General features: G+C 39.2%; 2 protein-coding genes across 3 annotated transcripts; both read right to left on the bottom strand.

Moving 5' to 3' along the window:
- Positions 1–498: 498 nt before the first annotated feature.
- On the bottom strand, positions 499–5348 carry LOC148374922 (inward rectifier potassium channel 2-like). 2 transcript variants are annotated; one of them, XM_088342476.1, is made up of 3 exons: positions 5160–5348; positions 3214–3315; positions 499–3120 (listed from the first exon to the last, which is right to left on the bottom strand). In XM_088342476.1, exon 3 carries the CDS (start codon positions 3089–3091, stop codon positions 1778–1780), a length of 1314 nt encoding a protein of 437 aa, XP_088198602.1. In that variant the 5' UTR covers positions 3092–3120; positions 3214–3315; positions 5160–5348; the 3' UTR covers positions 499–1777. The 2 variants fall into 2 exon arrangements, with proteins under 2 accessions (XP_088198602.1, XP_088198595.1); XM_088342469.1 differs by having other exon boundaries at positions 499–3315.
- A 3738-nt stretch (positions 5349–9086) lies between these two features.
- Positions 9087–10196, bottom strand: LOC148374921 (inward rectifier potassium channel 16-like). The gene has a single exon (XM_088342175.1). The coding sequence runs from the start codon at positions 10194–10196 to the stop codon at positions 9087–9089; it is 1110 nt and encodes a 369-aa protein (XP_088198301.1).
- Between the last annotated feature and the right edge of the window lie 3202 nt (positions 10197–13398).

The following is a 13398-nucleotide window of genomic DNA, read 5'->3' as shown; positions in this document are numbered from 1 at the left end:
TATGTAGAACCAAATCAAATCTGAATCAATAGAGCCCCTGAGTATGTCTCAGTGCGGACAATGGAAATAACCTAAATTATAAAAACCTGATGTGTCATAATGCACTTTCATTTGTGAGCCAAGCATATTGATTGGCGATGGTGCAATTACACCATTTATACTTTTTGTGAGAAAATTGTTGCTTGGTTATTAACGTGTTTTATTGCAAAACAGACCAAATTGCTTCTGACAACGGTTCAACATAATTTACACTATATGTTTTTTAAACCTTGGAAGGTGCTCCGGCGTGAAACAACCCTGAAAAAAAATCTGGAAATGATAATTATCTATTGTAATGGATTTCCAAGTGTTTATCAGCTTTAACCTCCTAAGACCTGGTGTCCACATACATGGACATAAATACACATTAAACAAGAAGTTCGGGTCTTAAGAGGATAAATAAAAGTGTCATGTAATATATTTACAAAAATCCAAACAATATTAAGACAAAGGGTCTAGTAATGTGTAAAAGGGTTGAATTGAATGTGCACAACACTGACCTCCATATTCATACACAAGATCAACAATTGACCACAGCACCCGCCAATCAATGTGAGGATATTGACGTGGGCTACATTTACACATGTTAGGCCACAGCTAATAAGACAGTGGTAACAGTCAGCTAAAAATAACACAAAGTGTGGGAAAACACACCATGGACTCATGCTCATCAAAGGAAAAATGTTGACTGCATTTGCATGCAATAATAACATTAATAATACATTTTTGGCTCCAAGAGTAAAGCGTGAAATATGTTACTTAGCAGCACTTAATCGTTCACATTCCCAGCCCAGTATCAAGGTTTCCTGTCTTGTGTATGTTTTTTCACATAATTAAAAAGGTGGAATCCTGTTATGAATCCAATGCTGAACAATATGAATAAGATATTTTGGTCAAAAGGACCAGCTCTTTGACAATTTCTGTCTCTGGCACAAAAGGGGGCAAATGTTAAGTAAACCCGAGATATAATTACTGCATATGGGTCTACCAAGGCCGACAAAATTCAATTTTAAACAAAAACTATGTCAAATATTCCCATTACTGAAATTCTTTTTGATCCAAGTCATTGAGGATTGACAGTAGATTGCCTGCGAATCTTTTTTAACTGAAGATAATTACAATGAAAAATGAATCAACTGAGTAGAAAGTCATTAAAAACAGCATTTCTTGTTTGAAGTTTTCATTCTTTCAGAACTACACTGGTTCCTTATTCAAGCACATTATTTAAAATAATTTGAGGAGCTGTTCAATACTACAACGACCACATGAATAAATAATGTGAAAAAAAGATTGATCTGACATAAACTTGAGTTAAAAATGTAGGCCACTTGAGGTGGAGGTTGAACTAAACATCTTTTTAATGCACGGGCGACGAACTTAAGGTCCGTGGGGCGACATAACAGAGTTTGTTTTGTTTTTAGAACAAATACAACCTTAGAGGAAACATCAACTCCAAATGCTAGTGATGTGCAATAATAAACCCTTGCTTGATCTTCTCCTTGTATGTTTTTAAATGTAATATAGTCCCTCCTAAGAAAAAGACTTTAAAAATATGATGGTCCTTGATAGAGAATTTTTTTCAGCATTTCTCTAAAAAAAGGACAAAAGCTACACTGGGTACAGTTTATGGGCTATTGCACTACAATATAGGCGTCTGTCTTCCAATGACGCTTTAGTTTGAAAACTTTCCAACCTTTCACCATCCTTACGAAGCATCGCATTTTATATTAAAGTGCTGTTACAATTCTGATTCGGCAGTCAAAGGTCTGGTTTCCAAAGGCAAAGAGTCCAGATTGCGTTCAAAGTCTGAGCTGTTGTTTATGTCACTGTCATCAAGAGGACAGTTATCTGTGTTCCTCATCCCACCATTGTCTGTTGCTTCCTCCAGTTCTTCCTCCAGCTCGATCTTTTCCAGAGCCACCTCATTCTCGTAGCAAAATGAGTTCCTCTGGCTGGAGGCCTCTGATGTTTTCTCTGCTAATTCTCTAGCACTACAGTGCGGTGTGCCAGACACCTCGTAGGTGTTGTCAAAGTGCGAGTAGTCCACTTTATAGTAATTTTTGTCTTCAAAGAGGACTGGCTCAAAGCGGTGGCCCCAGAGAATCTCGCTGGCCACGTAGGAGCTGCGGCACTGTGTGGTCATGGCCGTGGCCTCCACCATGCCCTCCAAAATCACCACGATCTCAAATTCAGACGTCTCCAGCTTCTGCTTGTTCATGTCGTAGAAGGGGCTGTCCTCATCAATTTCGTGGACGATGGTGATGGGAGACACCAGGAAGATTCTATCGATACCGCTGTCAAAGCCAACGTCGATGTCCACCTGGTCCAATGGGATGAACTCCCCCTCCATTGTTGTGCGAGATTTTAGGAGCTGTGCCCTGACGTGAGCCTCCACCAGATGGCTTTTTCTCAGGTTCCCCACACGCCACATGAGGCAGAGTTTTCCATCCCTCATAGCCACAGTGGCGTAATGGCTGAAAACCAAAGTTTCGTTGCGTTTTTTGGGCTTAGCCATCTTGGCCATGACTGCACCAATGATGAATGCATCTATGATGCAACCCACGATGCTTTGGAAGACCACCATAAATACGGCCAAGGGGCAGTCCTCCGTCACATAACGATAACCGTAGCCAATGGTTGTCTGCGTCTCCACAGAAAACAAGAAAGCTGCTGTGAAGCTGTCCACGTTGGAAACGCACATCTGGGTCTCAGCCTCCAGGTCACCGTAAGACAGTGCCACTAGCCAAAAGACCAGACCGAAGAACAACCAAGAGATCAAGAAGGAAAGGCAGAAGATGAGCAGCATCCAACGCCAGCGAATGTCCACACAGGTGGTGAAGATATCAGCCAGGTAGCGCTGGCCTTTCTCACTCATGTTAATAAAGTGCACATTACAATGGCCGTCCTTTCGCACGAAGCGGCTCTGGTGCTGGGTCTCAGTTTTGTTGACGTCCCCGTTACCGTAGCCGTTGGGAACGGCAATGTTGGCCAGCTTCATGCCGTCCTCCTCAGAGGACACAATGCTGTACCGGTGGCTTCTTATGCTCCCCATCGTTTCCACCTGGGGGGCCTGGGCCGCCTCTGTTTTGGAAAACAGTCTCAGTTTCTGGTGTAAATGTTGGAGAAACAGTTTTGAAGGATCACGGGTGCACGTTAGAAAGAAACTATGCCTACAGGACTGGATCCTGAGGGGATCAGGAGGACTCTGTAAGGATATTTGGCAAGGGCTGATCACTCCTCTGTGATGTGCGATGGAGGGTTCATCGTCGGAGTGAGCTGTGGAAATGACAGCAAACGTATAAAGCACGGTTTTATGGTAATCAGCTCGAACCAAAGTAAAGATCAAGTGCATGCAGGTGTGTGATTACCTTCTACCTTAATAATGCAGTGCTGACTCTAGCAACCAGACTGCATTAAGAAGCAGCTTTATTATTGACGTTGGAGAACCTATATATGTCAAGTGCTACACTGTAACAACAAACTTGTTCTATGCTTTCAGACGGAGTAGGCTAATGAGAACTATTTGCATTGAAAAAAAACAGCATTACCTTCGAGCATATTTTCTTTTTCAATTTTGAAAATTTCCTTTCGGCTGGACTGAACAACACACCATTGAACTGAGGGGCTTTCAGGGATAGGAGAAGAAAAAATATAACTTTCTGATTAACTTTGTCATTCAACATGATTTTTCTCTGAATACAGTATTTAAGACCTCTAGTGGTTATGTGGTGCAATTATATTATAATTAGAAGACCTTTTTTTAACACTGTGATTTTTGCTCATTAACTTTCCCACAAAAATGCATCTTGCTTTATTGCAACTTGCAAATAATTTGCCGTCATTGCGTAATATACCCTTGGTTTCATTTCTCTAAAACAATTTTCGCTGTGTAATAACATTAAGAGATCAAACTTCATGTGAGGGCCAATTTGTCACACCACATTTGCTGAGAAATGCCTGTGTTTATTGAGCGAGCTACCCCAAAAATCGCTTTCGTGGCATCTTTGCATTCCACATGGAAGAATATAAAACGGCTAATTTATGTCCTTACTACACATAACTATTTACTAGACTGGAGTTTTGATAAGAAAGTAATCTGAATTAATCCTCGTAGCTATTTATTTCATGGATGTCTATTAGTTTCTCATTTTTAAGCAGCCTTTCACAGTAACAGGGGAGCCAGGGCGGTTAAATTAGAAATCGTATTGACCCGTTGCTGCTGGCCTGGACGTTCCACTAGAATTTCACATCCACTGGTTGTAACCAGGACACTCACAAAGTCATTGCAATACAATAAACAATGTAGTGAGTTTATTCCATTGTATTTTTTCAGGTTCTTTCACCCTATACAATCATCTTCATTCCTGAGATATGTTTTGGATATACATAGTCTATGTGAACAAAATCTACCGTCAAAATATATTTGAGTGAATTCAATAGATTTTTTCAGTGTGTAAATTATATTTCAGATGTCTAATTATTAAAATTATGCTTAAAACAGTCCCCTTCAAAGTCATGAAGAGTCATTTGGGATAAAATATACTAGCGAGACAGAACAACAAACGAGCACACACTTTCAATCTTTTTGTTTAATATTGTTTTTAAAACCATAAAAATAGTTTAAACGCATGTCTGTAGCCCAAAGTGTGCACTGTACTGTAAATAACACCAGATGATTAGACTTTTGTTTAATATTTGACATATATGTGAAAGAATATATCATTTTTACCAATCCGTTTGTTTTAGATTGACACAAGTTTCACAGTTTGGATTGTTATTTTTGTTGTCGTCTAGCTTTCTACCGAAGGGTAGAGTGACAAAAACTGCATGCTCAAATGCTAAAGCTTCCAGACAGAAACTGATTAAATAAAAGGTCTTTTTTCCAGGTACATAAAGCAGTAAACTTATTTTGAAGCTGGAGCTTGTGCATTCTAAATATTATCATCCCTGCAAGTAGTTAAAAAGCATTTATTTCATTCTTTTGTTGAATATTGTATCGTAAAAATCATGCATGAATAAACTTGTATGTATTTTAATGGCAATGCTAAAATTACTAGCAAGTAGTAGTATTACTTTTCTAGCACTCATTAGGTTATCTTCTGAAGGGAGCGTTTGCTCACCTGTTTGCCCGTGCAGAGCAAATTTGCTGTTTCCTGATTTTTCTGTGGCCCATAAACATGACACACGCCCGTTTGGTCCGTTTCGTTCTGGATGCTCCACCGTTCTGGTTATCACTCTCTCGTAGGCTGCCGTCTGGTGCACCAAATTGTGCCATTACCGTCGTGAGGAAGCGTGTCTTTGTGGTTCTCTCAAAAGAACGAATCTGATTAAAGCATAAAGTGACACATACACGCACACACCAAACAGACTGGTCTAGCCACGCCTTCTTCGCACTGTTCACCAATTGGAAGTCGGAGCGACTTTTCAGTGCTCAGACGCACAAAAGCTTCATAAAGGAGGGAATTCTTCTCAAGGCGTCACAATGGAAAAGATGGATTAAAGAATCGGGTTAAACTTCTCAGATTGATTATGAATCTATTTAGTAAGACCAATTTTAGCGCCTACTATATCTTATAATAATAATAATAATAATTTCCTTGTATTGTCATTCTGTGTAACAATGCACACAGAACGAAATGTCGATTGCACCTGACCCGTTGTAGCGAGCCGATGCAGCCGCAGCCAACAGAGGGCGCCGCCGACCACTTTTTAAGTCTTAGGAATGACTCGGCCGGGGCGCGAACCACCGACCTCCCAGTCTCAAAGCGGGCGCCTTAACATCTAGTAGACATTAATGATTTTTAATTAAGACCAGGCTCCCCAACCTTTTTTTAAGCTTAGAGTTCATTTTTGTTACTAATTAGATAGATAGATAGATAGATAGATAGATAGATAGATAGATAGATAGATAGATAGATAGATAGATAGATAGATAGATAGATAGATAGATAGATAGATAGATAGATAGATAGATAGATAGATAGATAGATAGATAGATAGATAGATAGATAGATAGATAGATAGATAGATAGATAGATAGATAGATACTTTATTCATCCCCGAAGGGAAATTCACATTTCCAGCAGCATCCCCGAGCTGAGAACAATACAATAATAAAGCAAAAAGAATACAATATACAAATACCCAGTGTGACGTGCAAATGCCCACTGTAGCGTGTTATATAGAATAACTAAATAGTGCTTCACAGAATACATATTGCAATAAGATTCGGTAATATGCAATGTAGGTGGTGTGGTTTACTGTGGGCTTTTACTCTGCCGGGTAGAGTTAAAGAGCCTCATGGCATGAGGAAGAAAAGATCTCTTCAGTCTGTCCATAGTTAATTAGCAAAAAGGGCGCCCTTCTTGATGATCATTTCTAAAATAACAACTTATGAATTGAATTTATTGTCATTTATATTTTTATGCTACTATATTAGACATTGCACTCTGGGAGAAACATGTAATGAAGACTTTAGAGACAGTTTGTAATATTAAGTAACTCCTAGTAGTAAGAAAACCTTCATTCCATTAAAAAAAGTTTTGAATAATAGGCAATAATACATTAACAATCCTATCAATGTTATTATTTAAAAAAAAACATTAATTGGGTGAGATATTTGTATTTATTTTACATAGCAGAATTCATACCTAATAGTTGTCGCCATGTTTGTCTGGCTTCTTGCTTCTACGCTCTGCTCATTTGGCCATCTACTGGTGAAATATCAAACAATGTGCTGGTTGTCTGTCTGTCTGTCTGTCTTTGAGGATCAATGACACTTCTTAAGAGTGGATGGCTACAATGCCCTGCTAATCTGTTCTTCCTGTTCAGTCAATCTGCGCCGTCTCAATTGTGTTTCAGAGGGACCACATCTAGTTTTGGGGGATTTTGTTGGTTTTATTTCCCTTTTCGGTCCATGATAATGGGTCGCAATAAAGTTATCGATAAGGGGAAGGAAAAGTGAAAAAAAGGGACACAACAATTGAGTCAAGAAGGAAATTATCACAAAATATGAAAATGGTGTACGAGTGCCATTGAAGCGTTGTTGGAAGGTACAGTGAATGTATATCTGTATGATACAGTCTTGTACTTTAAGTTTTGGTTTTGCTGGTCATCTGTTTTTTTTTAATAAAACAAAAACAAAAAAACGGAACATAGTCTACGACCACTCCTTTAAAGTGTATAATATTTTCATTGAATGCATTGTAGAAGTGGAAATGTTTTCTTTATTTGAGTCGTAACTTGTCATTAGCCATGCAAGTTAAGTAATGCTGAAGGTCCTACTGATAAGATTGAAACAACAAGCTAAAAACATCTTAGCCGAAGGGAGGGAAGCACCTCAGAACAGCTTTTTCATCTGTGCATCTTATGTAAGAAGTTTCAACAACACCAGAGAAACCTCTATCACGTTTTTGTTGATTTCAAGAAGGCGTTTGACAAAGTTGGGCAACCCGCTTTATAGGCCACCGTGCGGAAGTACATCAAGGGCCAGAAACTAGTTCAGACTACTGAAAAACTGTATGCCAATGCCAACAGTGGGGTACTTATCAATGCTACTACCACTGGAGTGTGGTTGCGACCCACAGTCGGTGTGAGACAAGGCTGCATTATCTCCAACTTTATTCAACATCTTCCTGGAGAGGATCATGTCTGAAGCTCTGGAGCAACATGAAGGTACAGTCAGTATTGGGAGATACAACATCACTAACTAACCTCCGTTTTGCTGATGATATTGCTGGATTGGCAGGAGACGAACAGGAACACAGAGATCTGGTCAATCGCCTGCACAATGCATCAAGCCAGTATAGGATGGAAATCAGCACAGAAGTGATGACCAATATTCCCCAAGGTATCACCACAAACCTTACAATACCCACTTTGACTTTGATAACATTTAAAAACAAAGCCGCTGTAAGAACACAGTGCTACCACAAGATGGTAGTATTTCAACAGTTATCAAGGTTCTCATGGACTAAACTATAAAACTAATAAAATCAGGATTACGTACTTGTCTACTTATATATATCCCCCTCATCTTCTTTTTTTCATATGAATGAAAAAGAGAAAAATGCACATAGCCAGGGGTTCGAGTCTTGAGAAGCGGGTTGGGTAACATCCTGGGGTGTTATTAGGGGGGCAGTGCCCACCCAAATAAAACATGACGTACTGGTGAGGGCAGTCCCCCCCATTTTTTTTTAAAAAGGACGAAAAAGAGGGGAAAAAAATGCAGTTAGAAAAAAGTAGCCAAAATCTGAGAAAGATAAATTAAAAAAAGGTAAAAAAGAAAAGGAAGAAGAAAAATCAAGTAATAATAGGAAAAAGACGAAAAGCAACAAAAAGGAAAAAACTAAAACAAGGAAGGAAAAAAAATAAAACAAAAAAGGAAAATAGATAACTAAATTACATAGGGGGAAAACGAGGTAAAAGCTAGGGCCGAACAAAACAAAAGAAGAAAAATAGAATAGAAAAAGAGGAAAAAAAGCACAAAAATACAGTTTTCGGGGGTCCCTTTGTTAAATATTTTGCTAATAATAATACATTCAAAAAGGAAGTCTATTTCCCTTTTAAATTATAGTAACATTTATTTTTCACTCTGCCGTGAACCTTTAACTAATTTAAACATTTTTATAGAGGGCAAAAATTAAACTGGAATCCCTGCATGACACAACACACTGTCCGTCAAAAATATTGAGTTTTTAGTGCAACAACAAATAAATTACAAAATACAAGAATAAAGTATACATGAAAAAGGTTATTGTGAAACAGATCCCTGAAAGACACTTGAAACAGTGCGGTACAAAGAAATTGGGGGTAATAACAGTTGTCTTGCTATGAGTAAATTGGTGCTGCGTAATGCTTGTATGGTCCATCATCACTCAAAAGGGAAATTGCAATCATTAATAACAAGATTAATTGGCTGAGGTTAACAAACATTGTTATCATCACATAAAAACATATTTAGACATTTGTATGTGGACATTTATTTTGAAAGCCCTGTACATATTTATATACATATAGCTATAAAGGCACATAAATACATTAGTCTGCTACAAATGGGTTTGCTGCATGGTATCATCCATACAAAAGCGACCTCTCTTCATCAAGACCCTGTTTGAAGGACCAGATCGACGCCTCACTCTGTCATATTGTCCGGCACTCAGCATAGGGGTGGCCACCCACTTGGTCTCATTAAAAAGAGCGTAGTCTACCTTGTAGTGTTTTTTGCCCACTTTGAGAACCTCCTGAAACTGTTGCCCCCAGCGGATATCTGCAGGTGTATATGAAGTGCGTGTCTGGTGGAGCATGCCTGTGGAATCACCCGTGTAGGTGAAGGATACCACAAGCTCAAAGTTATCCTCCAGAAGCTCGTCAGGGCCGATATCGTAAAGGGGGCTCCCCGCGACAATCTTGTGTATGACTAAAGCTGGTGTGGCAAGGACAAGCTCCCGATCTTGGACGTTCACATCTTGGTAGGAAATCACCACGGTCCCATTGGATTGTTTGAAGTGACGTACAACTTGTGCCCTGGCGATGCCCTCCAAGATGTGATTTCCTCTAAAGTCTCCGATCCGCCACAACAGACACAGTACGTCATCCCGTTGGTTGACCACTGCGTATCTACTAAAGCCCACCGTCTGAGCCCTCTTTCTTGCTGATGCCATTTTGGCGATAACGATACCAATGATAATGGTGTCCAAAAAGCAGCTTAAGACATCTTGAATTGTCACCACCACAACTGCCACCATGCAGTTCTCTGTCATGCCTCTGAAGCCATAGCCAATAGTCGCCTGGGTCTCCATTGAAAAGAGAAACGCCGAAGTGAAATCATGGACGTTTACCACACAGGAACTGTCAACCTCGTTATCACTATCTCCGTGGACATAAGCGATAAGCCAGTAGCAGAGACCAAAAAACAGCCAGGAGACGATGTACGACAGTGAGAAGACCAATAGCATCACACGCCAGCGGATCTCCACCAGAGTGGTAAAGATGTCCAGCAGGTATGGACTTCTGGGTAGCTTTTGGAAGACTACAGGGAACCTGCCATCCTTATGCATGTAACGAAGCCGCCGCCCCTCATCGTGTCTGCTGCCTACTGTGTGAATGGTAGTGATTGAGGTATCTACGACCACCTCGTCACGCCTTTCGCTGCTCATGGTGACCGCTGTTCAGTGCACTGTAAAGGCCAAGACAGAAAGTAGAATGGTAAGACTAGGATTGAAGGCAACTGCCTGCCCCTGGCAGATTTGGTCTAAAAATATCCAATGATAGAAAATACCGTGTTAGTTACCCAGTAACTCTACTTCTGAAAGGAGATTTAGGTGACCCACTCATATTCAAAAGAGGAATTGTGCCTCTGGTGGGACCCAATAACTGACCTAAAGAACAATGACAATGTTTCTCACGAGTTGATTATTTACAAGAACTTGTGTCCTTCTAGAGCACTACAAGGAAACTGGATGTGATTGTATTTTCCAAATAGAAAGAGTGGGCTCTTGTGTTTTCTGAATGTTCCAAAAAATTGACACCCAAATTATTATTTTTTTAACTTTTAATAAGCTCGCCTTATGTGACAAATCTTAGTGCTACAAATCACTAACTTTTCCTGCTTTTTTTCTGATGGAAAGAGTTCAATGCTTGGAATTATATATCCATTATTCCTTACGAGAAAAATATAGAGGCTTGCAAAACTATTTGGCCCATTTGAACTTTGTTACCTTTTGCCACATTTCAGACTTCAAACATGAAAATATAAAACCGTAATTTCTTGTGAAGAATCAACAATAAGTGCGACACAACCATGAAGTGGAACACTCTTTATTTTAACTTTTTTAACAAATAAAAAACGAAAAAGCGGGTGTGCAAAATTATTCAACCCCATTGAGTTAATACTTTGTAGCGCCACCTTTTGCTGTGATTACAGCTGCAAGCCACTTGGGGTAGGTCTCTATCAGTTTTGCACGTCGAGAAACTGATATTTTTGCCCATTTCTCTTTGCAAAACAGCTCGAGCTCAGAGAGGTTGGATGGAAAGCGTTTGTGAACCGCAGTTTTTAGTTCTTTCCACAGATTCTCAATCGGATTGAGTTCTGGACTTTGACTTGGCCATTCTAACACCTTGATATTGTTTTTTGGTGAACCATTCCATGGTAGCTTTTGCTTTATTTTTGGCTCATTGTCCTGTTGGAAGACACATTTCCGTTCCAGTTTCAGGTCTTTTGCGGTCTCCATCAGGTTTTCTTCCAGAATGGTCCTGTATTTGTCTGAATCCATCTTCCCATCAATTTTAACCATTTTCACTGTCCCTGCTGAAGAAAAGTAGGCCCTTCTTCCACGTGTTTGGTGTGTCTCCCAGGTGGCTTGTAGCAAACTTTAAATGACACTTTTTATGGATATCTTTAAGAAAATGTTTCCTTCTCTCCACTTTTCCATAAAGGCCAAATTTGTGCAGTATACAACTGATAGTTGTCCTATGGACAGATTTTCCCACCTCAGCTGTAGACCTTTTGCAGTTCATCCAGAGTTATCATGGGTCTCTTGGCTCCATCTCTGATCAGTTTTCTCCTTGTATGACCTGAAAGTCCAGGGGGACGGCCCGATCTTGGTAGATTTGCAGTGGTCTGATACTCCTTCCATTTCAATATTATTGCTTGCACAGTGCTCCTTGGGATGTTTAAAGCTTGGGAAATCATTTTGTATCCAAATCCAGCTTTAAAGTTTTCCGCAATAGTTTCTCGAACCTGCCTGGTGTGTTCCTCGTTCTTCATGATGATCTCTGCGCTTTATACAGGCCTCTGAGACTATCAAAGTGCAGGTGCATTTATACAGAGACTTGATTACACTCAGGTGGAATCCATTTATCATCGTTAGTCATTTAGATCAACATTGAATCATTCAGAGATCCTCGCTGAACTTCTGGACAGAGTTTTCTGCACTGAAAGTAAAGGGGCTGAATCATTTTGCACAGCCACTTTTTTGTTTTTTTATTTGTTAAAAAAGTTTAAAATATCCTTTAAAGTGCGTTCCACTTCATGATTGTGTACCACTTATTGTTGATGCTTCACAAGACATTACAGTTTTATATCTTTATGTTTGAAGTCTGAAATGCGGCAAAAGGTCAAAAAGGGGGCCAAATAGTTTCGCAAGCCACTGTGTCTGTGTTAAAGAATTGAAGCACATAGGGAAGAAAACAAGTCAAAGTGAAATGTAATGCTTAATGTAAAAGGGTCATTATAGATATAATCTCAAGAAATGGACCAAACTAAGGTTGAATGGACAAACCATTTGCTAATACTGCTCATGTAGATAGAAAATATTATGTGATCTACTTAAACAAAACCTTCAGATCATTTGTACCAGAGGAATTTAATTGATGAATTGTATTAGTAAAGTTATTTAGGAATGTACTCTCAACACCTGAATCTCTCTGTTTTTGTAGTGCTTCTGTATGAATGGTAGTTAGGAATTTTTCTCAAAATTTCAGACGTTTTCTGATGATCTTCCCAGAGTGTTCACAATCAACATTACGGAAACACATCTTTAACATTATGCAAACACACTGTATTACTCCAAGTTTCATTGTTGTTGGTTTTAGGGGGCACCAAGGTTCACCACTTTTGAGTTAAAGGACATTGTGAGCCATTGGTTGGGTCTCAATGCCTTGCTCAAGGTCACCTCAAAGGTATTATGTTTGTAAGCCACTGCTACTAAGACCGTTATTATTATTTTTTTCTTTGTGGATGTCAATTATTATCTGAAAATGACTTTCACCATTAAATGCGTCATGCCTCAAGGGTTAAACTTTAATCTTGCACACTGTGTAGTCTCACTCGTGATCTAAAACGTACATGAGACTTAAGAAATTTTCATCACTTTCCTGCAATCCATCAAAACTCTGTAATCTTGACAGCTGCTTTGATTCAAGGAAAATGGAGTGCTACGTGCGAAAGACCGACACTAATGTCCCCACGCGACATAGTCATTTCACATTTTTATGGCTTGATTGTGTCGAACATAGCTGATAAAAATAGGTTTATGATGCTGTTTTCTAATTTGACACGTTTAGTATTGACAAAATCTACCCTACACATTTTAGGTAAGTTATGCAAACGTCAAACGTTACTGGTGGAAAACGACACAAATTCGAAAAAAAGGAACAACATAATGAAAAACATGTATGCACAGTGATAGATTACATTTGATTCTTTTCTGCTTATAAATCAGGGAGTAAATGTGGCACTAAGATTTTAAAAACTGCAATTTCCAGAAAGCAGAACAACTATGTTTAAAGGTTGATCCTATCAATCATGGAGCTAACATGTACACAAATTTAAATTCCCAAAATGTTGTTTGATATCAG

Source organism: Urocampus carinirostris, chromosome 1 (genome assembly GCF_059441175.1).
Source record: "Urocampus carinirostris isolate Australia breed hairy pipefish chromosome 1, RoL_Ucar_1.0, whole genome shotgun sequence".
Taxonomy (NCBI): Eukaryota; Metazoa; Chordata; class Actinopteri; order Syngnathiformes; family Syngnathidae; genus Urocampus; species Urocampus carinirostris.
This window is presented reverse-complemented; position numbering and strand designations above follow the sequence as displayed.